Source organism: Palaemon carinicauda, chromosome 16 (assembly GCF_036898095.1).
Source record: "Palaemon carinicauda isolate YSFRI2023 chromosome 16, ASM3689809v2, whole genome shotgun sequence".
In the NCBI taxonomy this organism is placed as follows: domain Eukaryota; kingdom Metazoa; phylum Arthropoda; class Malacostraca; order Decapoda; family Palaemonidae; genus Palaemon; species Palaemon carinicauda.
The window spans coordinates 1,229,840-1,257,575 of NC_090740.1; the positions used below are offsets into that span (position 1 = coordinate 1,229,840).

The following is a 27,736-nucleotide window of genomic DNA, read 5'->3' on the forward strand; positions in this document are numbered from 1 at the left end:
TAACATTAAGCACTATTGTTGCTGCCCTTTTTCAATTTTTTTTTCTAATGTGAAAAGGATAATCTGCAATAATCTATATTTCAAATTTTGAAAATGGAAAACAATATTCTTTTGCAGACTTTTTTCATCAATGTTTGATTTTCTTTTATTAACACATTACAGTATAAGTTATATTAATCTCTGTAATGCTCTATATTAACAAACTTACTACAGTACTATTCTTACAAAAACTTCCATGTATTTGCATACCTATTACTATTCTCATATACAAAAGATCCTCAATTTGCAAACTTAACCCTTTTACCCCCAAAGGACGTACTGGTACGTTTCACAAAACCCATCCCTTTACCCCCATGGACGTACCGGTACGTCCTTGCAAAAAAATGCTATAAAATTTTTTTTTTCATATTTTTGATAACTTTTCGAGAAAATTCGGGCATTTTCCAAGAGATTGAGACCAACCTGACCTCTCTATGACAAAAATTAAGGCTGTTAGAGCAATTTAAAAAAAATTACTGCAAAATGTGCTGGGAAAAATATAACCCCCTGGGGGTTAAGGGTTGGAAATTTCCAAATAGGCTGGGGGTTAAAGGGTTAATTGGTTACAAGAAGCCGTTTTTAAGTCTATTTTTATTAAAATTTGGCCTAGGGTAGGCCTAACATGAATCCCACGCCTATATTTTCCAGCTACAAAAGTCAGCAAATATTCGGGTTTCATAGGAAATAGATATCAGGTTATTACAATTGTTGTTTTTCTTACTGTATTAAATGATGTAAAATTGTTTCATTACAATATTTCTTTATCTTATCCTTGTTATTTTCAGTTGGATTTGTGTTTTTGTATCTTCGGATGCATATAAGTTGCGGAATTTCTGCAACTCACATTTTGAGCTTTTCCAGAGAACAATTACAGATATTCTGGAAAGTTCTTTGGCGACAATATATTTTGACAATCAGCCAAAAATCTATAAAAGGGATTTTGACGAAGGAAAAATCTATTTCTGGGCGAGAGACCTGTGCCGACCAGTGAAATGCTCCTTTAGCATCATTTCTAAGGTATATAATTCCTCATTTAGTAGTTATATACCTTAGAAATGATGCTAAAGGAGCATTTCACTGGGCGGCACAGGTCGGAGCCCAGAAATAAGCAGGTTCACAGGATCAGATCCCTTTAAAAATCTGCAACATAAAAATAGGACACGGTACAGCAATGCCAAGAGTACAGATACCCAGCACCCAATATTATCATGAGGACCCAGCAAAATAATCTGAAATATCATTGTATAAAAAATAAAGCTGCTGCACAATTATAATTTTCTCCCTTCACCAGACAAGCACAGAAAATGCCACCCATGCACTGCCTATTGCTTCCCAATTACGAAGCATACTACGAGGCTATAATAACGGTAGTGCAAGATATGTTCTACACATTGCAGTGTCATTTCTAATTCCATTACCAACTTTTATGGTGCTCTTAAATTCTGGGGTTATTAGTGAAAACAAACATGCAAAACACCTTACAAGTTAAATTAATTTGAAAACCACGATTAAAACACACTATAGTCAATTTCTTTTAGCGATGCAGATTTGCACCGACTCGCAGCGGTGCCCTTTTAGCTCGGAAAAGTTTCCTGGTCGCTGATTGGTTAGAATTATCTTGTCCAGCCAATCAGCGATCAGGAAACTTTTCCGAGCTAAAAGGGCACCGCTGCGAGTCGGTGCAAATCTGCCTCGATAAAAGAAATGGACTATAGTGAGTTTATTTGTTTAGTTAGCAACGATGCTACCAACCTGCAGTGTCAATCACAACCCCCCCGGCCTCTCTGACTATGAGATATCCTGCAGCCATGTCCCAACAGCACAATCCAAAGTGAAAAAAGGCCTCACCCCAACCTGCAGCTACATAACACATATCTAGAGCAGCTGACCCTATACCGCGCAAGCTGTAATGCAAGGAAACAAGTTTCAGATAATGGGATTGCCAACATGGACTGAAAAGGCTGGATTTACTGCAGTTCCAGCAAGAATAACTGGTAAGCTTTAAAATAGGTTTGAAATTATTACCAAAACGACTTACAGCAGAAGCCTAAATTTATGGAAACATGAAAACGTACAAAAACAGATTGGTAAAGGTCATTTACATGGTTTTAACCAGAATTGGAATATTAGATATTACATTATATGGAATTAGAATTTGAATTAATAACCAATCTATTACTTATTCAGTTACTCCTGAGTGACAGTAAGCGCTTAGTAAGCCTGCTTTTGCAGATCTGACAGTTCTCAATTCTCACACGTATTCTTTGTTTTTCCGCACATCTGTGTATACATCTTTATTTCCTGCAGGATTTCATTCTCATTTGATATTCATGTTTCATCATCATTTCTATTCACCTCTCATACCAATAGCTAGTCCAACTCTTTGTGAATTAGATAAAGATTAGCCATATTTTCTTGTTCATTAATAGCTCCTTCTCTTTGATGGAACCTCCAATGATTATGTAAGGAGTACTTTATCAAAAAAGAAAACAATTCAGATGATCAGTTATGGATTTTGCCAAGTGCTTTCCACCATTAATATTGCATCTTTAAAAAGCAATATCAAAAACTTTTCAGGTATTTTGTACTGCATTTTTCCTAGCCATACAAACCTGCTGCTTCCTCCGATGTCTTAGATGACCGCGGAGGTAGCAGCAGTAGGGGATTCAGCATTATGAAGCTTCATCTGTGGTGGATAACGGGGGAGGGTGGGCTGTGGAACCCTAGCAGTACCAGCTGAACTCGGTTGAGTCCCTTGTTAGGCTGGGAGGAACGTAGAGAGTAGAGGTCCCCCCCACCCCTTTTTTTTTTTTCATTTGTTGATGTCGGCTACCCCCCAAAATTGGGGGAAGTGCCTTGGTATATGGATGGATACAAACCGATTAGTTTGCATTGAATCAATCTCCTTAAATACAGGATGTGGGTTTGTATGCCGCGTAGTGCCAAATGAAAGTTATAGAAAATGATTTATTTCCCAAGAGAATCAAAAAGTGAATACAGGACATGCTAGTTCTTTTTTTCCAGAAAATTCCTCTCAATTGTATTCACATTCTTCAATAATTTCTGTAAACCTTGCTGGATATGATTGTGCTGTTTCTATATATAGATATAGATTCTATGGTAATTTTGATTCTTTATCAAAACATATCTTCTAAAACTCATCAGCCAATTCCTTTTGGCGAAGGATTAATTTCTCACCCAGGAGCTACACTTATTCTACCAAATAAATCTTTATGCAGACTTAAGGCCTTTTTCATAACAAGGTCAAGTGAATTGGTTTCCTTATTTTCATCGTATTCTCTATCTATACGTTTAATGACGTTTCTGTCTTAAATGAAACCTTGTTGCATATCAATGCACTGACTTTAGCAGTGCAATGGACCATAACAATGGTTGATTATATCACCTTTGTTTTTAAAGTACTTATTCTTTCCATATTGTGTTTAACCTCACCATAAAAATTTCTATCCTCAATCAAATTGAGAATTTCTGCCTTCTGTACCAGGAACTACACTTGGCAAGACTTTTTATCACCTTTTGGGTCAATGCTTCACTTGAAACCTGTTTTAGAGCCATGATTTCCTAGTATCACACACACACTAAAGATATCCTAGTATCACACACACACTAAAGATATCCTAGTATCACACACACACTAAAGATATCCTAGTATCACACACACACTAAAGATATCCTAGTATCACACACACTACAGAAAAGGCAAATACTGAAGGAACACTGGGCAGAAAGTGGGCTATCTCAATGCTGGACACAGAAAAGACGACCAAGTACAGCACATACAATCACGCATCATGAAGTCTACCCTACTGAATGGTGATCAGATCAGCAGTTGGATTTAATAGAGCATGCTACACTTAGTAAACATGTTATTTTTATTAATAAAATAAATTTTTGAATATACTTACCCGATAATCATGTAGCTGTCAACTCCGTTGCCCGACAGAATTCTATGGAGGGATACGCCAGCTATCACAATACTAGAAGGGGGTGTATTTACCAGCGCCACCTGTGGCCAGGTACTCAAGTACTTCTTGTTGACACCTCCTCAATTATTCCTCGGTCCACTGGTTCTCTATGGGGAGGAAGGGAGGGTCGATTAAATCATGATTATCGGGTAAGTATATTCAAAAATTTATTTTATTAATAAAAATAACATTTTTCAATATTAAACTTACCCGATAATCATGTAGCTGATTCACACCCAGGGGGGTGGGTGAAAACCAGTGTACAAAATTAAAGGATAGCTAAGTATCCCATATTTCATATAATCAGTTATCCACAATAACAATGAAATAATAAGTACCTGGTAAGGAAGACGACTTGAACCGTTACTCTGCCTTTAATAAGATCGTCTTCCTTACTGAGCGCAGCGTTCCTCTTGGGAGGCTGAATCAACTCAAAGGTGCTAAAGTATACAGGGCTGCAACCCATACTAAAGGACCTCATCACAACCTTTAACCTTGGCGCTTCTCAAGAAAGAATTGACCACCCGCCAAATCAACAAGGATGTGGAAGGCTTCTTAGCCGACCGTACAACCCATAAAAAGTATTCAAGAGAAAGGTTAAAAAGTTATGGGATTATGGGAATGTAGTGGCTGAGCCCTCGCCTACTACTGCATTCGTTGCTACGAATGGACCCAGGGTGTAGCAGTACTCGTAAAGAGACTGGACATCTTTGAGATAGAATGATGCGAACACTGACTTGTTTCTCCAATAGGTTGCATCCATAACACTCTGCAGAGAACGGTTCTGTTTGAAGGCCACTGAAGTAGCCACAGCTCTCACTTCATGTGTCCTTACCTTCAGCAAAGCAAGGTCTTCTTCCTTCAGATGAGAATTTGCTTCTCTAATCAGAAGCCTGATGTAGTAAGAAACTGAGTTCTTAGACATTGGTAGAGAAGGCTTCTTGATAGCACACCATAAGGCTTCTGATTGTCCTCGTAAAGGTTTTGACCTTCTTAGATAGTACTTAAGAGCTCTAACTGGGCAAAGTACTCTCTCCAGTTCGTTCCCCGCCATGTTGGACAAGCTTCGGGATCTCGAACGACTTAGGCCAAGGACGGGAAGGAAGCTCGTTTTTAGCCAAAAAACCGAGCTGCAAGGAACATGTAGCCGTTTCAGATGTGAAACCTATGTTCCTGCTGAAGGCGTGGATCTCACTTACTCTTTTACCTGTTGCTAAGCACACGAGGAAAAGAGTTAATGTGAGGTCCTTAAAAGAGGCTGATTGGAGCGGTTCAAATCCTGATGACATTAGGAACCTTAGGACCACGTCTAGATTCCAGCCTGGAGTGGACAACCGACGTTCCTTTGAGGTCTCAAAAGACCTAAGGAGGTCCTGTAGATCTTTGTTGGAGGAAAGATCCAAGCCTCTGTGGCGGAAAACCGCTGCCAACAAACTTCTGTAACCCTTGATCGTAGGAGCTGATAGGGATCTTACGTTCCTTAGATGTAACAGGAAGTCAGCAATCTGGGTTACATTGGTACTGGTTGAGGAAAAACTGCATTGGCCTTGCACCAGCTTCGGAAGACTTCCCATTAAGACTGAAAGACTCTGAGAGTGGATGTCGTCCTTGCTCTGGCAATCGCTCTGGCTGCCTCCTTCGAAAAGTCTCTAGCTCTTGAGAGTCTTTCGATAGTCTGAAGGCAGTCAGACGAAGAGCGTGGAGGTTGGGTGTACCTTCTTTACGTGAGGTTGATGCAGAAGGTCCACTCTAGGAGGAAGAGTCCTGGGAACGTCGACCAGCCATTGCAGTACCTCAGTGAACCATTCTCTCGCGGGCCAGAGGGGAGCAACCAACGTCAGCCGTGTCCCTTTGTGAGAGGCGAACTTCTGAAGTACCCTGTTGACAATCTTGAACGGCGGGAATGCATACAGGTTGAGATGGGACCAATCCAGCAGAAAGGCATCCACGCGAACTGCTGCTGGGTCTGGAATCGGAGAACAAAACAAGAGGAGCCTCTTGGTCATCGAGGTAGCGAATAGATCTATGGTTGGCTGACCCCACAGGGCCCAAAGTCTGCTGCAAACATTCTTGTGAAGGGTCCACTCTGTGGGGAAGACCTGACCCTTCCGGCTGAGGCGATCTGCCATGACATTCATATCGCCCTGAATGAGCCTCGTTACCAGCGTGAGCTTTCGATCTTTTGACCAAATGAGGAGGTCCCTTGCGATCTCGAACAACTTCCTCGAATGAGTCCCTCCCTGCTTGGAGATGTAAGCCAAGGCTGTGGTGTAGTCGGAGTTCACCTCCACCACCTTGTTAAGCTGGAGGGACTTGAAGTTTATCAAGGCCAAATGAACTGCCAACAACTCCTTGCAATAGATGTGAAGTGTCCTTTGCTCCTGATTCCATGTTCCCGAGCATTCCTGTCCGTCCAGTGTCGCACCCCAGCCCGTGTCCGATGCGTCCGAGAAGAGACGGTGGTCGGAGGTCTGAACAGCCAAAGGTAGACCTTCCTTGAGAAGAATGCTGTTCTTCCACCACGTTAGAGTAGACCTCATCTCTTCGGAAACAGGAACTGAGCCCGTCTCTAGCGTCATGTCCTTTATCCAGTGAGCAGCTAGATGATACTGAAGGGGGCGGAGGTGGAGTCTCCCTAACTCGATGAACAGGGCCAGCGATGAAAGTGTCCCTGTTAGACTCATCCACTGCCTGACTAAGCATCGGTTCCTTCTCAGCATGCTCTGGATGCATTCTAGGGCTTGGAAGATCCTTGGGGCCGACGGACAAGTCCGAAAAGCTCGACTCTGAAGATCCATACCCAAGGAGACAATGGTCTGGGATGGAACGAGCTGAGACTCCTCAAAATTGACCAGGAGGACCAGTTCCTTGGTCAGATCCAGGTCCATTTGAAAATCTCCAGACAGCGACGACTTGAGGGAGCTCTTAAAAGCCAGTCGTCTGACGGAGCCGGACACAAGATCATGATACTGCTGCACAGTCTGTAAACTGTCAATCATGGGCAAGCGAGGAAGTACAGTGACAACCCGAATCTGTCTAGACTGTCTGGGTCGTACAGACAACTCCTTAACGGGTTGCTGAGGTTGCCGCACTGCGTCACAACAAGTCCCTTCTGTTGGTTGTTGAACGTCTTCCCCGTGACACATTGACTCCGTAAACAAAAAATCCTCTAACAAGGACTAAGCTTGGACTGCATGTCATGCAACACAGCTCAAGGTCTATGGGAGCAGGTGTGGTAACAGACGGGATTAGCGGCTGAAGTGTAACCATTACCTTCCCTGTAAGCATGTTATGCTTAAATAAAAGTCCATAAGAGGTTATGCAGCTAAAGGCTCCCTCCAAATGACAGAGTCCTCAAGGGAATATCAGAAGGAGGGAGAAAAGAACTTTCTCATCTACAGGGACCTTATCCTAGAAAAGCTAAGTTCTCTGAGTGAGAGTTCACCGGTGCAAAGCAGCAGACTAGAAGGCAACGTTATGAAACTGCTTGACAGTCTAGTGAGTTGGCAACAACCCAAGATGTGCTGAGAAGCATGCGGTAAGGTATGCAGAGCATGATGTATGCAGAGTATGCTGTATGCAGAGCATGCTGTATGTAGAGCATGTTGAATGCAGAGCATGCTGAAAGCAGAGCATGCTGAATGCAGAGCATGTTGTATGCAGAGCATGCTGAATGCAGAGCATGCTGAATGCTGAGCATGTAGTAAGCAGAGCCTGCTGTAAGCAGAGCCTGCTGAAAGGAAAGCAGAGCGTGTGCATGGCGTTTAACATTTCTCAGAAATTCCATGACCAGTGCTAGAGTGCTTTATGCATGCTTGCATGGGGTTTAAACCATGGTATGCTGAACAGCAGAGTCAGAACGAGCTGGAACAACAACAGAGGTTTCCTCAACTTGATGGAAAACCTGAGGTTCAGACTGCATAGGCTGAACAACAGACGGAGCAGAAGGCAGGTGCAAGGGTGAAGGAGGTTGACTCCTAGCAAGAGTTGCACCCAAGGATTGTACCAGCTGAGCGGAGGACGGAGGCGGAGTAGTCCGTTCCTGTTCCTGAGAGATGAGTGGAGCATGAGAAGGTTGAGGCTGCGCAGAACAAGGTAAAGTTCTAGCAAGCTGAGGCTCCTGAGGCGCAAGTGCATGGTGTAGATGAGCTTGCCTAGATAAGGGTTGAACTCGGTGCAGCGCTGGTTGAGCAGACAGACTCACGGAGGGGAGAGGTTGTTGTACCCCAACCGAGAGTTGCACCACTGGTGGAGCAGCAAGGGGAGGAGGAGGAAGAGTGTAACTCTCCTGATCCCAAAGCAAGGGTTGCCTTAAAGAAGGCTGAGGCTGAACAACACTGTGAACAGCAAACTCCGAAAGTGGTTCAACATCGTACGCCTGGCAGATGGTGCTGCGACCAGGCGGAGCAGGTGCAGGCTGGGCGAGCACAGGTGCAGCGAGAACAGGTGGAGGGAGTGCAGGAGGTGCAACACTCTCAGCCCGACACTCACGCATCAAGTCCGAAAGCTGTGCTTGCATGGACTGTAGTAGAGTCCACAACATCATACGCCTGGCAGATGGTACTGTGATCAGGCGGAGCGAGTGTAGGAGGAGGGAGTGTAGGCGGAGGCGGAGGAGCAACACTCTCAGCCCGACACTCACTCATCAAGTCCGAAAGCTGTGCTTGCATGGACTGTAGTAGAGTCCACAACATCGTACGCCTGGCAGATGGTACTGTGATCAGGCGGAGCGAGTGTAGGAGGAGGGAGTGTAGGCGGAGGCGGAGGAGCAACACTCTCAGCCCGACACTCACTCATCAAGTCCGAAAGCTGTGCTTGCATGGACTGTAGTAGAGTTCACAACATCGTACGCCTGGCAGATGGTGCTGCGACCAGGCGGAGCAGGTGCAGGCTGGGCGAGCACAGGCGGAGCAGGTGCAGGCTGGGCGAGCACAGGTGCAGCGAGAACAGGTGGAGGGAGTGCAGGCGGTGCAACACTCTCAGCCCGTCACTCACGCATCAAGACCGAAAGTTGTGACTGTATGGACTGCAGTAGAGTTAACTTGGGGTCGGCAGACACTAAGTTCTGCTGAGGTAAAGCCTTAACAGCAGAGATCTGTTGTGGCAGAACCTTACTCCTCTTAGTCGGAGTGTAATCAACTGATGACTGAGGAGAGTCAGAGCTAACCCAATGACTGCATTCGGGTTGTGAACTTTAACTTCGTACGTCTGGCATAGGTCTGGACTTAACGTTTAAGAAGTCTTGAGACCTGAGACCAGCGTTACTCTGCCTTTATTTTCTCCCCTAATCTCTTCTGCAGACGAGCAAAATAAGGGCTCAATCGTCTGCGGGTGGGAGTGACGGTCTCGGTAAGACACGCCCACAACCACCGAGAATACTTCTGTGCGCCGATCAAGGCCTGCTGAACCCTTATGCCCTTCGACATTGCTTCTCCCCTGGGCTTGGGAGCTTGCAAGAGGTCCCGGACTGGGAGGACGACTGGCGCGCACAAAAGTACCCTCACGCACTAATCACTTATCACTTTGATTTCTGTTTGCACTTATTTCACTGAACTCGAAACTTTAAGTGGTTTGTACCTGAAATACGCAATTCTATCCTTTCTCAAAGTTAGTAATTGCGACAACAGAATTACAATGTAACAGAAAAATCTAATGAAAGATAATTCAGTGGTTGGAAAGAGACTAAACACTAGATTACTCTAGAAACGTTTAGTTTCTTCCCCTAAAGAGACTAGGGAGAAGAGCAAAAAACGATAACGACGTTACTCGTACGCCTGGCAGGCTTGAATGAAACGTTTATCCTATTTCTCCCTCCGTCTCTATCTCTCTCTCTCTCTCTCTCTCTTGACTTAGAACCTGAGAGAAGAGCCCAATCATATATATCGTTAAAACATATTATTGTTAAAGGAAAAAAACTGAAAAGTTCCTTTATTAGGATCAAAACCATTAAGTTAAGAAAGAATGAACAAAACGCTAGACACGGTTACTCTTACTGCAACGTGAAACCGTGAACATTCTTTCTCTATCGTAACGATAGAGTGCAAGTTGAACGTTCTGAACGTCAACAACTGCAGAGACAAAACAAAACGTTAGTTCAACTTTGAAAACAGTACGAGACTATCAAAGAAATTCTTTCAAAAACATTAAAATAGCATAATATGTTAACAGGTAAAACCGAAATGACGGGCTCAAAGTTAATTAACTTCGGTAAAAGACCGTCTACTATTAGGAAGGTCGAATATAAACAAATATAAAAATTAATTTTAATGAGTTTATAATAAAAGGAAGTTAATCGAGGAGGCCTATAAGAGGCGGAGAGATATAAAATAAATCTATAACTTTTAAATTAATTCCAAAAGCTAACTAAGCTAATATAGAAGTTTCCAGTAAAGCGACAGCCGAAATCAAAGAGAAATACTTCACCAAAGTCGTGAAAATCCTCCAAGAACATAAGCGTATCCCAGAATGTCTTGCCGGAAGCACGACAGAGGAATAATTGAGGAGGTGTCAACAAGAAGTACTTGAGTACCTGGCCACAGGTGGCGCTGGTAAATACACCCCCTTCTAGTATTGTGATAGCTGGCGTATCCCTCCATAGAATTCTGTCGGGCAACGGAGTTGACAGCTACATGATTATCGGGTAAGTTTAATATTGAAAATTTTCATATACAGTACGTACAGGTTCGGAAACACAATACTCTGGAAAGAACGCTACTAATTGGATCAGTCTATGGTACAAGAACGAGAGGGAGGCCTAAAACTAGATTGAATGACAATATCAAGGAGATGTGCGGGCTAACGATGGTGGAGTTTGGAAAGGAAGACTCAAGACCGGAATGAATGGAGATGTTTTGTGCAGAGGGCCACGGCCGTTCGACATCGAACACCCCGTACTTGATGATGACGTACATAATAAAAGAAAGATGGATATTAGGATTCAGACTACCAGCCTGGTCTTCTATATTGAAATCTGGTAGTTGTAAAAAGCCGACGGGGTCATGGAAAAGCGAGAATTTTGCATTAGAAGGCCCTGAAGTAAGTTGAGAGTGAGGCTCACGAGGAGGTTATCAACTATAATGTACTGTGTACCATGAGAACCTTAACTAATTGTTACACTAGAACCATTGATGAGTTGGCCTAAGGTTAGTAATATACTATTGAGGCTCACTAACACCCAGCCGGGAGAGCTCGGTAATCGCTTGAGCAGTATCACCATCTCCACTAAATTCTACAAGCTGAAACTTTTCTGAATTTTCTCCTGAAGTAACGGACACTTTCAAGTTGGGAGTCATTTACTCTATAACATGGTCAGTCATAAGCTGAGCATTATTTCCCATAAGAGGGACTGATAAGCTAACATAATCAGTACAAAGACTGTCTAGAGAATAATACTGCCCTCAAAATGGGAAACAAATGGAATAAGGATCTGTTTCACATAGTAAATAAACCCCTGGAACATTTAACACAAAAATGCATAGCACAGGCAGAAAAAGATATCTATTAATCTGAAAATCCCAATTTGGATTCCCAAAATGGAACTATGACTGACCATAATAACTAGTATCGAAGAGGAGACGGAAATAAAAGTTATACTATTTGGCATACCAAAGTGTTATTATTACTATTATTATTACAAGCTAAGCTACAGCCCTAACTGGAAAAGCAGGATGCTGTAAGCCCAAGGGCTCCAACAAGGAAAAATAGCCCAATGAGGAAAGGAAACAAGGAAAGAAATAAACTGCAAGAGAAGTAATGACCAATTAAAATAAAATATTTTAAGAAAATTAACATTAGATCTATCAAATTTTTATAAACTATAGAAATAAAAAAAAACTCAACAAATGCAGTTATTTCGGGTCCACTGTACGACAAAAACCTCAGACATGTATTTATTCATGTCTGGGGTTTGACCAGTTTTCATCACCATGCTGGGCACTGCAGATTGGTGATGGATGGAGACTTTTGTCTGATCACTCACAGCAAACCAACCTAGTATGGGTGGCCCTGACTAGCACAGCTTTGCTGAGCATGTCGATACACAAACCCTTTCAACACGTTAAGGTACCCCCCCACCTCCATATAAATACAATACTCCAGGAGTTCATTTCTACAAGAAATTTTAGTTTTAGGATAAACGTTGACATTAGCTAGCATCGAGAAGGAAGCCTCATGAAAATCAGGTGGGATTCATAGAAATAAATACTCCATTCCTTCACCATTAACCCTTTTACCCCCAAAGGACGTACTGGTATGTTTCACAAAACTCATCCCTTTACCCCCATGGACGTAACGGTACGTCCTTGCAAAAAACTGTTATTTAATTTTTTTTTTTGCATATTTTTTATATTTTTTTGAGAAACTTCAGGAATTTTCCAAAAGAATGAGACCAACCTGACCTCTCTATGATGAAAATCAAGGCTGCTAGAACAATTTAAACAATATATACTGCAAAATGTGCTTGAAAAAAAAAATTAACCCTTGGGGGTTAAGGGTTGGAAAGTTCCAAATAGCCTGGGGGTAAAAGGGTTAACTTTTGTTATTACAGTGCCTGTCGGACATAAAAATTTGTATTCTACGTTCAGGATATCCTTTTACACAATATTTTATTTGATAAAAAACATTGCTTTTGCTCCTAAACCTCACTTCCCGAATGTAACTTCTTTCCTTAATTTCAAACAACGATTACTTTGTTTGTTTAAAAAACACAGAATCAAGAGCAATTTTTGTTTACATTATGTATGCTGAATGATTTAAGGATTTGTTCATGAAAAAGTTACGTAAATAAAGCAATGCACAGTATATCTATCCTTAAATACACCTTTTAACTACATTGTACAAAGCAATCCATAATTTGCTCAAAGTATGTATGGTAAGCACATTAAGCATAATCAATATACATACCCATGAACTTTAGGCAATAGAGTAGTGAAGTTGGTGATCACTGTGTCCATCTTTTCTGCATCTTGACTTGATCCCATTTCAGCAAATACAAGGGCCTTTGAGAGTTCTGAAAAAAAAAGTAAAGAAAAAAATTAGAAAAAACTAAAATCAACACAATAAAATCCTTATACAATTTATTCTTTTGACATTTACCAGTAGGTTAAGTTAATATCAAAGAAGTGTGATCTTTCAACTTTAAATTGAAAATTAGTCTGTATCTCAAAATATATTCACCGACAAATCCCGGATAATAGGACTCAAAACACAACAGTCCTTTCTAATATACATAAAGAGTCCAGCCCTATTAATCTTAAATCATTACATTTCCCTTAACACTTTTACCCCCAAAAGGACGTACTGGTACGTTTCACAAAACTCATCCCTTTACCCACATGGACGTACCGGTAGGTACGTCCTCGCAAAAAACTGCTATTTACATTTTTTTTTTGCATAATTTTGATAATTTTTGGAGAAACTTCAGGCATTTTCCAAGAGAATAAGACAAACCTGACCTCTCTATGACGAAAATTAAGGCTGTTAGAGCAATTTAAATAAATTATATTGCAAAATGTGCTTGAAAAAAAAAAATAACCTTGGGGGTAAAGGGTTGGAAAGTTCCAAATAGCCGTGGGGTAAAAGGGTTAATTAGGGAGATTGTTACAGCTTGGTGATTGTTAAAGTTGGATAACAGGCAGTTACCAAGCTGGAGAGGGTGTGGGGCGAGGAGCCCGACCCTTTCCAGCTGGAGCACCTTCACTTTTGACCTTTTGGCCTAGGATGAAGAGGGAAGTATGATTAACCCTTTTACCCCCAAAGGACGTACTGGTACGTTTCACAAAACTCATCCCTTTACCCCCATGGACGTACCGGTACGTCCTTGCAAAAAAATGCTATAAATTTTTTTTTTTCAGATTTTTCATAATTTTTTGAGAAAATTCAGGCATTTTCCAAGATAATGAGACCAACCTGACCTCTCTATGACAAAATTTAATCCTGTTAGAGCAATTTAAATAAAATATACTGCAAAATGTGCTGGGGAAAAAAATAACCCCCTGGGGGTTAAGGGTTGGAAATTTCCAAATAGCCTGGGGGTAATAGGGTTAAAGGACTTTGGCTTTTATAGCTAGTAGTGGTACCGAGTGAAATGCACTCTTCACCATCAATATTTAGATACCAGAATGGCCCCAGACATTATAGATAAAATGTAATGAGGATCATAATCAAGAAATAATTCCAATGCATATTCCAGGCAATAATTGTTATCTAAACCAGAGGGAAGACATCTTAAAATGCAGTATGTTAACCCTTTTACCCCTCAGGGTATTTGGAAATTTCCAACCCTTAACCCCCAGGGGGTTATTTTTTTCCCAGCACATTTTGCACTATATTTTTTTTCAAATTGCTCTAACAGCCTTAATTTTTGTCATAGAGAGGTCAGGTTGGTCTCATTCTCTTGGAAAATGCCTGAATTTTCTCAAAAATTTATCAAAAATATGAAAAAAAAAATTTTTATAGCATTTTTTTTGCAAGGACGTACCGGTACGTAAAGGGATGGCTTTTGTGAAACGTACCAGTACGTCCTTTGGGGGTAAAAGGGTTAAAATACAGTATGTAAACAATCTGAGAATGTGCGATCACAGCCAGCTGACGGAGTATCCTGAAGACTATACAGTACTACCTGATGCTGGAACCTGGGCTCCCTACTAATTATCGCTTGAGAACTGTTCCTTTGTTAAGGGTATGTACTGTTAAAGTTAAAAAAATTGAGAAATTTTTAAAAATTTGATAGGTAACTGTCAATTAAAGCAGGCTTCTGGGGGTAGAAATATGAATATCAGGAAAGATTCATAAAAATAATTATACATACATATACCAAGGCACTTCCCCCAATTTTGGGGGGTAGCCGACATCAACAAAGAAACAAAAACAAAAAGGGGACCTCTACTCTATACGTTCCTCCCAGCCTAACAAGGGACTCAACCGAGTTCAGCTGGTACTGCTAGGGTGTCACAGCCCACCCTCCCACATTATCCACCACAGATGAAGCTTCATAATGCTGAATCCCCTACTGCTGCTACCTCCGCGGTCATCTAAGGCATCGGAGGCAGCAGCAGGGCCTACAAATAATTATAAATTAGTAATATTCAGCAAACTTTCCTCAATGTTTTTTTTTATTTAAGGAAACTTGATACGTTACCTGTTTCATCAGAAACCGTGATTTTTTCTCCATTGAGGAAAGCCCCTTCACCCTTGATAGCTGTGAACATCTGCTCTAAAACAGGGTTGTACACAATGCCCAGTGCAGCCTCCTTGTTGACCCAGAGACCTACTGAGACGCAGGACTGGGGAAAAGAGTGGACAAAGTTCATCGTTCCGTCGATGGGGTCAATAATCCAAGTCGGGGCATCGGTAAAAACACATTTCTCTCCGGCAGAGACGGATTCTTCACCAATAAATCTGGAAAAAAAATAAAATAAAATCTTCAAAGTATGTTACAAAACAAAATGTTATTTTTATTAGTAAAATAAATTTTTGAATATACTTACCCGATAATCATGTAGCTGTCAACTCCGTTGCCCGACAGAATTCTACGGGAGGGATAAGCCAGCTATCACAATACTAGAAGGGGGTGTACTCACCAGCGCCACCTATGGCCAGGTACTATAGTACTTCTTGTTGACACCTCCTCAATTTTTCCTGGGTCCACTGGTTCTCTATGGGGAGGAAGGGAGGGTCAATTAAATCATGATTATCGGGTAAGTATATTCAAAAATTTATTTTACTAATAAAAATAACATTTTTCAATATTAAACTTACCCGATAATCATGTAGCTGATTCACACCCAGGGGGGTGGGTGAAAACCAGTGTACAAGATTAAAGGATAGCCAAGTATCCCGTATTTCATATAATCAGTTATCTCAAAATAACAATGAAATAATAAGTACCTGGTAAGGAAGTCGACTTGAACCGTTACTCTGCCTTTTTTTAAGTTCGTCTTCCTTACTGAGCGCAGCGTTCCTCTTAGAAGGCTGAATCAACTCTAAGGTGCTAAAGTATATAGGGCTGCAACCCCTACTAAAGGACCTCTACACAACCTCTAACCCAGGCGCTTCTCAAGAATGAATTGACCACCCGCCAAATCAAAAGGATGCGGAAGGCTTCTTAGCCTACCGTAACAACCATAAAAACAACAATAAAAGCATTCAAGAGAAAGGTTAAAAAAGGTTATGGGATTAAGGGAATGTAGTGGCTGAGCCCTCACCTACTACTGCACTCGCTGCTACGAATGGTCCCAGGGTGTAGCAGTTCTCGTAAAGAGACTGGACATCTTTAAGATAAAATGATGCAAACACTGACTTGCTCTTCCAATAGGTTGCATCCATTATGCTCTGCAGAGAACGGTTTTTATTAAAGGCCATCGAAGTAGCTACGGCTCTCACTTCGTGGGTCCTTACCTTCAGCAAAGCAAGGTCTTCCTCCTTTAAGTGAGAATGGGCTTCTCTAATCAGAAGCCTTATACAATACGAAACCCCGTTTTTGGACATGGGTCTCGAAGGTTTCTTGATTGCACACCATAAGGCTTCTGACTGTCCTCGAATAGGTTTTGACCTATTAAGATAAAATTTCAGAGCTCTGACAGGGCAAAGAACTCTCTCTAGCTCGTTACCTACCATGTTGGAGAGGCTAGGTATTTCAAACGATCTAGGCCAAGGACGTGAAGGAAGTTCATTCTTAGCTAAGAATCCAAGCTGTAAAGAACATGTTGCAGATTCGGATGTGAACCCAATGTTCTTGCTGAAGGCATGAACCTCACTGACTCTTTTAGCTGTTGCAAGGCAGACGAGAAAAAGAGTCTTGAGGGTAAGGTCCTTGAAGGAAGCTGACTGGAGAGGTTCGAACCTAGGTGACATAAGGAACCTTAAGATTACGTCTAGATTCCAGCCTGGAGTGGGTAGACAAAGTCCTTTAGAAGTCTCAAAAGACTTAAGGATGTCTTGAAGGTCCTTGTTGGAAGAAAGGTCCAAACCTCTGTGGCGGAGAACTGAAGCCAACATACTCCTGTACCCTTTAATCGTAGGAGTTGAAAGGGATCTGTCATTCCTAAGATGTAATAGGAAGTCAGCTATTTGGGTCACAGAGGTATTGGTAGAGGAAACTGCATTGGCTCTACACCAGCTCCGGAAGACTTCCCACTTGGATTGGTAGACTCTACGAGTGGATATCCTCCTTGCTCTGGCAATCGCACTGGCTGCCTCCTTCGAAAAGCCTCTAGCTCTAGCGAATCTTTCGACAGTCTGAAGGCAGTCAGTCGAAGAGCGTGGAGGTTTGGGTGCAACCTGTCTACGTGAGGTTGACGTAGAAGGTCCACTCTTAGAGGGAGAGTCCTGGGGACGTCGACCAGCCATTGAAGTACCTCTGTGAACCATTCTCTTGCAGGCCAAAGGGGAGCAACCAGCGTCAGCCGTGTCCCTTCGTGCGAGATGAACTTCTGAAGGACTTTGTTTATGATCTTGAACGGTGGGAATGCGTAAAGGTCGAGATGGGACCAGTTCAGCAGAAAAGCATCCACATGAACTGCTGCTGGGTCTGGAACTGGGGAACAGTACAAAGGAAGTCTCTTGGTCATGGAGGTGGCAAACAGATCTATTGTCGGCTGACCCCACAAGGTCCAAAGTCTGTTGCACACGCTCTTGTGGAGGGTCCATTCCGTGGGGATGACCTGATCCCTTCTGCTTAGGCGATCTGCTGAGACGTTCATGTTGCCCTGAATGAACCTCGTAACTAAGGTGAGGTTTAGACCTCTTGACCAAATGAGGAGGTCCCTTGCTATCTCGTATAGGCTCCTCGAATGAGTCCCTCCTTGCTTGGAGATGTAAGCCAAGGCTGTGGTGTTGTCGGAGTTCACCTCCACCACCTTGCCTAGCAGGAGGGACTTGAAGTTCAATAGGGCTAAATGAACTGCTAGTAGCTCCTTGCAGTTGATGTGGAGCGTTTCCTGTTCCTCGTTCCACGTTCCCGAGCACTCCCGTCCGTTCAAGGTCGCGCCCCAGCCCGAGTCCGATGCATCCGAGAAGAGATGAAGATTGGCGGTCTGAACCGCCAACGATAGGCCCTCCCTGAGAAGGAGATTGGTCTTCCACCACAAGAGAGTGGTCTTCATCTCTTTGGTGACTGGGATAGAGACTGCTTCGAGCGTCAAACCCTTGTCCCAATGAGCTGCTAGATGGAATTGAAGAGGGCGGAGGTGGAGTCTCCCTAGCTCGACGAAAAGGGCCAACGATGACTCATCCACTGTCTCACCGAGCAACTGCTCCTCTTCAGCATGCTCATGATGCAATCTAGGGCTTGGCTTATCCTTGGGGCCGATGGAAAAGCCCGAAAATCCTGACTCCGAATCTCCATTCCCAGGTACACAATGGATTGGGAGGGAATGAGCTGGGACTTTTCTAGATTGACTAACAGACCCAGTTCTTTGATCAAGTCCAAAGTCCAGTTGAGACTCTCCAGACAGCGACGACTCGTGGAGGCTCTCAACAGCCAGTCGTCTAAATAAAGGGAGGCTCTGATGTCCGATAAGTGGAGGAATTTTGCTATATTCCTCATCAGATGCGTAAACACCATAGGAGCTGTGCTTAGGCCAAAACACAGGGCTTGGAATTGGTAGACAACCTTTCCAAAAACGAATCTCAGGAAAGGTTGGGAGTCTGGATGAATAGGAACGTGAAAGTATGCATCTTTCAGGTCCAACGAGACCATCCAGTCCTCCTGCCTGACCGCTGCTAGGACCGACTTCGTCGTCTCCATCGTGAACGTCTGCTTGATGACAAAAGCATTGAGCGCGCTGACGTCCAGCACCGGTCTCCAACCTCCTGTCTTCTTGGCCACCAGAAAGAGACGGTTGTAGAAGCCCGGGGATTGATGGTCCCGGACTATAACCACTGCTTTCTTCTGTAACAGGAGCGACACCTCCTGGTGCAACGCTAGCCTCTTGTCCTTCTCTTTGTAGTTGGGAGAGAGGTTGATGGGAGATGTGGTCAGAGGGGGTTTCTGGCAGAATGGTATCCTGTAACCCTCCCTCAGCCAACTGACAGACTGGGTGTCTGCACCTCTCTTTTCCCAGGCTTGCCAGAAGATCTTGAGTCTGGCTCCTACTGCTGTCTGGAGAGGAGGAGAGTCAGTTTTTGCCTCTAGAAGTCTTGGAACCTTTCCTAGACTTGCTCCTGGAAGAGTCTGGACGGGAGCTTCCTCGGCTGGGGGCTCTACCACGAAAGGGCGGAATAAACCTCGTAGCAGGAGTATCAGCCACTGGGGTGCGATAAGTCCTGGGGACTGAGGTAGCAACCTTAGTCTTACGAGCAGATGAGGCCACAAGATCATGGGTGTCCTTTTGTATCATGGCCGCAGACAAGTCCTTAACAAGCTCTTCAGGAAACAAGAACTTAGAGAGCGGAGCGAAAAGGAGTTGGGACCTTTGACAAGGTGTGATGCTGGAGGAAAGGAAAGAACAAAGCTGCTCCCTTTTCTTAAGCACTCCTGACACAAACATCGAAGCAAGCTCGCCAGATCCATCCCTAATAGCCTTATCCATGCAGGACATTAAGAGCATGGCTGAGTCCTTGTCCGCAGGGGAGGTCTTCTTGCTAAGGGCTCCCAGGCACCAGTCTAGGAAATTGAACATCTCAAAGGCTCTAAATACACCCTTAAGGAAGTGATCTAGATCGGAGAAGGTCCAGCAAACCTTAGAGCGCCTCATTGCTGTTCTACGAGGAGAGTCTACCAAACTTGAGAAGTCAGCCTGGGCAGAGGCAGGAACTCCCAAGCCTGGTTCCTCTCCTGTGGCATACCAAACGCCCGCTTTAGAAGTGAGCTTAGTCGGAGGAAACATGAAGGAAGTCTTTCCTAGTTGCTGCTTAGACTGCAGCCACTCCCCTAAAATTCTTAACGCTCTCTTAGAGGACCTTGCAAATACGAGCTTAGTATAAGTTGACTTGGCTGGCTGCATGCCCAGCGAAAACTCAGATGGCGGAGAGCGGGGAGTAGCAGAGACAAAATGGTCTGGGTATACCTCTCTGAAAAGAGCCAAGACCTTACGAAAGTCAATAGGAGGCGGAGAAGACTTGGATTCATCCACGTCTGATGAGGGATCCAGGTGTGCAGCCTCATCATCAGAAACCTCATCACCAGAGTGTAGCGAAGTGAGAGGTAAGGTATGCTGAACAGCAGAATCTACACGAGCGGGAGCAAAAACGCTTGTGGTTACATCCTCAAGTCTCTGTTGAGGCAACACCTGAGGCTCAGGCTGCAAAGGCTGGTCAAAAGAAGTAGCAGAAGGTAGGCGCATGGGTGGAGGAGGGTGACTCCTGGCATGAGTGTCTTGACTCAATAGTTGCGCTTGCTGTAAGGTTGGTGGATGCGCAGTAGCAGGTTCCTGAGGAACGAGTTGAGGTTCCTGAGGTGTGAGCTGCGAGCGTTCAGGTAGTGGCTGCGCAGAACGGAGTAATTGTCTCGCGAGTTGAGGTTCCTGAGGCGCAAGGCTAAGGTGTTGAGGTTCTCGCCTTGAGGAGGGTTGAGGTCGCTGCAGCGAGAGCTGAGGAGACTGCCTCATGGATGGGAGAGGTTGTTGTACCTCAAGAGAGTGTTGCCTCACTGGTGGAACCGCAAGTGGAAGCGGAGGAAGTAAGGTATAAGCTTCCTGTTCCCATTGCTGAGGTTGCCTTAAGGAAGGCGGAGGTAGCTGCACACCGCTGGAAACTGGCAACTCAGTACGTGGTAAGGTATCCTGAGGAGCCTCAACATCGTACGCCTGGCAGACAGGACTGCGGTCAGGCGGAGCGATCGCAGGAGAAGGTGTAACCTTCTCAGCCTGACACTCACGCATCAGGACCGCAAGTTGTGACTGCATGGACTGCAGTAGAGTCAACTTGGGGTCGGCAGACACTAAGGTCTGCTGAGGCGAAGCCTTAACAGAAGAGATCTGTTGCGGCAGCACCTTACTCCTTTTAGGAGGAGTGCATTCAACAGATGACTGCGGCGAGTCAGAGCTGATCCAATGACTGCAGCCAGGTTGAGTTCTTGAGGTCTGGACTCTGCGTTTGAGCGGTCTTGAGACCTGAGTCCAACGTTTCCTTCCTGACATATCTACAGCAGACGAGTAAAAGACGGGCTCAATCGTCTGCGGGTGGGAGTGACGGTCTCTGGAAGACACGCCCGCAACCACCGAGGATACTTCTGTGCGCCGATCAAGGCCTGCCGAACCCTTTTGCCCTTCGACATTGCTTCTCCCCTGGGCTTGGGAGCTTGCAAGAGGTCCCGGACTGGGAGGACGACTGGCACGCACAGAAGTACCCTCACGCACCACACTGACACTGACACTAGCACTTGGCACTGCACTGACACTAGCACTCGTCACAGCACTGGCACTATTACCTCCCACTGCACTCTTGACCTTAAGTTCCTTGACTTCGGCCATAAGAGACTTATGATCACTAACCACCGATTCAACTTTGTTACCTAAAGCCTGAATGGCACTCAAAATAACAGACATATCAGGCTGAGGGCCAATAGTAGGTTCGGGGGTAGCCACTACAGGGGGAGGAAAAGGTAGGGGATCATGAGGTGAGGAAAAAAGTGAAGAGCGAGAAGAACTCCTCCTAACTCTCTCTCTCTCTAACTTGGTTGAATACTTAAGAAATCGGACAAAATCAAGTTCCGAAAGTCCGGCGCATTCCTCACATCGATCTTCCAACTGACAGGGTCTTTCCCTACAGTCAGAACAAGCGGTGTGAGGATCTACCGAGGCCTTCGGAATACGCCTATTACAAGACCTACATCGTCTATGGGGTGGGGCTTGTGAAATGTCAGACATCTTGAATCAAAGAGTTAGCCAAGTGGGGATTCCAAATCAAGCAAAAAGATCGTTAACCATTAATCAGAACTAAATAATAGCTATCTAAGCTAATATAGAAGTTTTCCAGTAAAGCGACAACCGAAATCTGAGAGAAATACTTCACCAAAAGCCGTGAAAATACTCCAAGATCATAAGCGTATCCCAGAACGTCTTGCCGGAAGCACGACAGAGGAAAAATTGAGGAGGTGTCAACAAGAAGTACTATAGTACCTGGCCATAGGTGGCGCTGGTGAGTGCACCCCCTTCTAGTATTGTGATAGCTGGCGTATCCCTCCCGTAGAATTCTGTCGGGCAACAGAGTTGACAGCTACATGATTATCGGGTAAGTTTAATATTGAAAAAGTCTATTTTGTTAAGTGCTTCAAATTTAGTCCTCCCAAACATCTCATAACAGAAAATAATTGATATTTATTTATCTACAGCAGTTGAAAACTAAGTCTAATTCTTATAACAAAAAATACCCAAGATACAAGCAGAGAACAATGAAAATCATCAACAATGTATAAAACAGCTAAAACTTACTTGTGGTCAGGATATGAACTTGATAGCCCAGATATCAGGAACTTTTCAACGGCCTTATCCGATTCCGTAACCAAATCAATAGCCGAACTCTTCGTCTCGATGTTCTTCTTTTTGTTGATCGCTTCACGTACAATCTGAAAATTCAGTGCTGTCCATTAGAATGTTATCGCACAAACTCCTACCTTTAGACAAAGCAAAACATAATTAAAGTATAAAGTATAAAGTCTTTAAATATACCTTCCTTTACTTTAACCCTTTTACCCCCAAAGGACGTACTGGTACGTTTCACAAAAGCCATCCCTTTACCCCCATGGACATACCGGTACGTCCTTGCAAAAAAATGCTATTTAGAATTTTTTTTTGCATATTTTTGATAATTTTTTGAGAAAATTCAGGTATTTTCCAAGAGAATGAGACCAACCTGACCTCTCTATGACAAAAATCAATACTGTTAGAGCAATTTTTAAAAATATACTGCAAAATGTGCTTGAAAAAAAAATAACCCTTGGGGGTTAAGGGTTGGAAATTTCCAAATACCCTGGGGGTAAAAGGGTTAAGGGCTGCCTATCTGGTCCTGCACAACAGGGGAACCCTCCTCTCTACAGGACCTCCACCGTCGTTTTATGATGTTCATTCAGGAGCATTCAACATTTCACAATGCTTATTGTTCACTTACTGTTTGATCATTACTATCAAAACACTCGCAGAATATAGTCTTCAGTTTCCTCTTGAAAGCCTTAATATCTTCAATTATTCAGATGTCTCGTGGGAGCCTACTGTATAGTCTCGGGGCCACATATTTAAATGCTCTTTCATACCTTAAACCATTGCTTAACCCTTTTACCCCCAGGCTATTTGGAAATTTCCAACCCTTAACCCCTAGGGGTTAATTTTTTTCAAGCACATTTTACAGTATATTTTTTTTTAAATTGCTCTAACAGCCTTAATTTTCGTCATAGAGAGGTCAGGTTGGTCTCATTCTCTTGGAAAATGTCTGAAGTTTCTCAAAAAAAATTATCAAAAATATGCAAAAAAAAAAGATTAAATAGCAGTTTTTTGCAAGAACGTACTGGTACGTCCATGGGGGTAAAGGGATGAGTTTTGTGAAACATACCAGTACGTCCTTTTGGGGGTAAAAGGGTTAAAAAATCCCTAAAATGGTACTCAATTGGCTAAATGTCCAAGATTTTACTAAAATGAGAATCTTGCCTTTTTAAGGGGTTCACCATACCTTCAAACAAGCGATGAGCTTAAGGTCTCACTATCTGTATTTTGAAGCATTGCATCAATAACATTGTACTGTATCTTCAACCATTCAGAGTGGACAGATAAGAGGCCCATAAATAATGTGGCAAATTTAAAGAAATTTGTATTTTCCCTAATCATTTACTAATCAGTTAAAAAAGGCTAAACCCCTTTAACCCTTTTACCCCCATAGGACGTACTGGCACGTTTCACAAAACTCATCCCTTTACCCCCATGGACGTACCGGTACGTCCTTGCAAAAAAATGCTATAAATTTTTTTTTTTCATATTTTTTTATAATTTTTTGAAAAAATTCAGGCATTTTCCAAGAGAATGAGACCAACCTGACCTCTCTATGACAAAAATTAAGGCTGTTAGAGCAATTTAAAAAATATATACTGCAAAATGTGCTGGGGAAAAAATAATCCCTTGGGGGTTAAGGGTTGGAAATTTCCAAATAGCCTGGGGGTAAAAGGGTTAAGATAGGCTAAACCCCTTTAATCTACTAAGTCTGTATTTTCCCTGACACACAAATATTTGCAACTGTGACCACTCACATTATTGTTATTCTCCTATTCTATTCCTCTGATAATACTCATTTCAAACATTTATTCTCCTATTCTGTTCCTCTGATAATTCTCATTTCAAACATTTATTCTCCTATTCAGTTCCTCTGATAATTCTCATTTCAAACATTTATTCTCCTATTCTGTTCCTCTGATAATTCTCATTTCAAACATTTATTCTCCTATTCTGTTCCTCTGATAATTCTCATTTCAAACATTTATTCTCCTATTCTGTTCCTCTGATAATTCTCATTTCAAACATTTATTCTCCTATTCTGTTCCTCTGATAATTCTCATTTCAAACATTTATTCTCCTATTCTATTCCTCTGATAATTCTCATTTCAAACATTTATTCTCCTATTCTATTCCTCTGGTAATACTCATTTCAAACATACAAATGACAAATTCCTTCGAAGGTATTGTCCGACACAAATCAGCTCAGGTATTGCAAGAGGGGATTTAAATCCCATTATTCTAAAATAAAGTATTGAGATGGGGTTAGTATAAAAATCCCCAAATCTCTATGAAAAATCCCCAAAACAACACAAAAATCTCTATTTCCACAAATATATTTTCTTCTCATCATCTCGGCTATACTAATATAGAAATTATTCAATATACTTCATATAAGTACAATTAAACTAATTGCAACAATATTAGGTTTTACTCATCTTTGTTTCTTTCATAGAAATTTGTACATAATAATACATACAGGTGGCTGCTATCATACATACACCCCAGGTAATATTTCAGTAGAGTTCCACCTAGCCATTACCGCTTGCCAGTATATAAGAGCTTGATGCACTTATTTTTTTTTTGCGAGCGAAGCGAGCGCATGGTGCAGCAAACACTATTAGATTTCGGTAATATTTCGATAGTCCTTATAGGTTTTTGCCCGCGAAATATAAATACATCAAATTCTTACGTACTGGCAAGTGGTAATGGGTGGGTGGGACTCTACCGAAATATTATCAGGGGTGTAATGTATGATAGCAGCCACCTGTATGTATTATGTCTAACTTAGACATAATAATACAGAGGGGAGGTAGCCCCAGCCCCCGTAAGGTATGTATGTAAAGAACACGGCTTGTAGATTAGGTTGGGAGGGAAAGTTTAGGTTAGTTGATGTCCACTTATAATGAACGCGTGAGGAACTGGCCGCTGATATACAAAGGCTCCTATTACCTTACCCAATGGGTATTATTGTAGTGTATTACAGGGCAATGTAACCTAGGAAAAAACTACGGAGCCTTTGTAGGGTGTCGGCCAGATCCGTTTCCATTCCTAGAAAATGGGAATATTAAAAAGTGGTGTGGACTGTGGCCGTCATTATAAAACCGAGATCGGAGAAAACTGGAATATTCTGAACTGTGGCCGTCGTTCTAAAAACGATTTTGGCGGGAGAAGCTAACTTAAAAAACCCACCTAACCAATGCTAAAAGCCGTACCCTTACCCAGGGGGGCTTTGCCCCCTGAACCCCCCCCCCCCCTTACCTACTACGGGAGCGAGAAAATTCGTAGCCGGAGTAAGAACTCGAGCCACAAATTTTCAGGTAATTTAGGGTTTTCGGCAAAAAACAAAAGTGTGCGTTTAAGCACATATTCAAGATCCGTAGACCATTTCCAAACGTTTTTATTCTATACAAGATAACAGTCGGAGCAATAATAAGCAAATTAGGACGCTTGGCCGTAGCGTTACAAACTACACAATACTACTTATTCTTATAGAAAAAAATACGCTCTTCGAAAATGACACTCGTTTCCGTCGCAAATGAATAGTTTCAGAAATATATATACATCTATATCCTACGATAATGGGGGACCCCCAGTGGGAACTCGGGGTTTTGGGTGGGGAAAACATACTGGGGAATCGCTATATAAACGTAAAACTAGCCTTTTCTTCTCTATACATTACCTTCTCGAAATCAGACCCTGTAAAACAATACAACTTTACCAAGCGATGTCTCTACCTTAAGGTATCGCCTAACCTAACTTTATCTACATTGGCGTGTTATTAACCGGGGGGGGGGGAGGGGTTACTGACCCCTGCTCACTTACTGACCCCTGCTCACTTACTGACCCCTGCTCACTTACTGACCCCTGCTCACTTACTGACCCCTGCTCACTTACTGACCCCTGCTCACTCACAGGGCTAGTTAGCGTATACGTCCCCTGTAGTACAAAATATCCAATCTGGCCAATTATATTTTGATTTAACATTTATTGAAATGGCATAAAAATAATTTGACCTATTATGAATTAGGTTACTGAATAACTCGTAGGTTAAGATTAACCTCACAACAACTACTTAAGGTCATAGCAACTACTTCATCTTAAGGTCAAAGGTCATAGCTTCATCTCACCTTGCCTGCTGATTTAACCAGGAACATGGCAACCTTATAACACTCCTGCACGTCAAGCTCGGCCATATTTATTATATTTTAGTACAGAAATACTTTTTAAATCACTTCTTTCACTTTACTGAAAAGATTACGTTACTGCTGTACCGGTATTCAGTGTTGCCAGAAGAGTTAGTGTAAAAATCCCCAAATCTCTATGAAAAAATCCCCAAAAAAACACAAAAATCTCCATTTCCACAAATATATTTTCTTCTCATCATCTAGGCCAGTGTTTCCCAACCCTTGGGTAAATTACCCCAGTGGGGTAATGGACCCGTATTTTTGGGGTAATCAAGATGTTCTGAAATTGAGTTATTTATATTCCCATAATTATTGCCATAATTCATACACAAAATCTGCAATAATTATTTTATAGGAAAACTCAATAGAGAAAATTGCACAGGCAAAACAAGCTCAACCCTCACACTGAAAAACCAGAGCAAACTTAAAGTGATTACTAAATAATATTTATTAATATTGTTACATTGAATATTCTGCACTGATGATGGTTCATTTTGATATCCATTAAAATGGAAAAGTTTGCATTTGTTTTGGATCGTTAACTATAATCAGCCAATAGCGGGCTACATGATCCATACAGTTCATCAGGTGGCTGCAAAAAAGCATCCGATGTTACCGGGTATATGTTCAATGGGGTCATTGATAGTTGGAAATAAAATTTTGGGGGTAATCATTTAAAAAAGGTTGGGAAACACTGATCTTGGCTATACTAATATAGAAACTATTCAAAATACTTCATATAAGTACAATTAATCTAATTGCAACAATATAAGGTTTTACTCATCTTTGTTTCTTTCATAGAAATTTGTACAGAATATCCTCATGACACCAAAAATCCCAAAATCTAAGAATGATCCCTAAATCTAGGGATAAATTCTCAAATGTGGCAACACTGCCGGCATTCTATGTGGCAAGTGGAACTTGGGGTGTTTACTATAAATGTTTGTTTGGTAAACTTCGGTTATGTAATACATTGTATTAATACAATCAAATTACTTTATTCTTATCTTCTAGTATAAAAGTTAAGATAAAATAAGATTTTACACAGTTTTATATGAATTTAAATGTATTATTTCTATGTTGTTGTCAAAAGTAGTAAATAGTGGTT

At 42.4% G+C, this 27,736-nt stretch overlaps 1 protein-coding gene across 3 annotated transcripts in view; it reads right to left on the bottom strand.

Moving 5' to 3' along the window:
* Window positions 1-26,725, bottom strand: part of LOC137655605 (inositol monophosphatase 1-like) — a 35,099-nt gene extending 8,374 nt beyond the window's left edge. For 2 of the 3 annotated variants that reach the window (XR_011046837.1, XM_068389508.1), the window contains exons 1-5: window positions 26,572-26,725; window positions 22,397-22,530; window positions 15,163-15,422; window positions 12,927-13,032; window positions 1,792-1,943 (exon numbers count right to left, since the gene is read on the bottom strand). Coding sequence is in view for 2 of the 3 variants with exons in the window: in XM_068389508.1 (XP_068245609.1) it covers window positions 1,792-1,943; window positions 12,927-13,032; window positions 15,163-15,422; window positions 22,397-22,530; window positions 26,572-26,637 (718 nt within the window). In the remaining variant the exon portion in view is untranslated. The remainder of the gene's footprint in view (window positions 1-1,791; window positions 1,944-12,926; window positions 13,033-15,162; window positions 15,423-22,396; window positions 22,531-26,571) is intronic. The other variant, XM_068389507.1, reaches the window with a different exon arrangement.
* Between the last annotated feature and the right edge of the window lie 1,011 nt (window positions 26,726-27,736).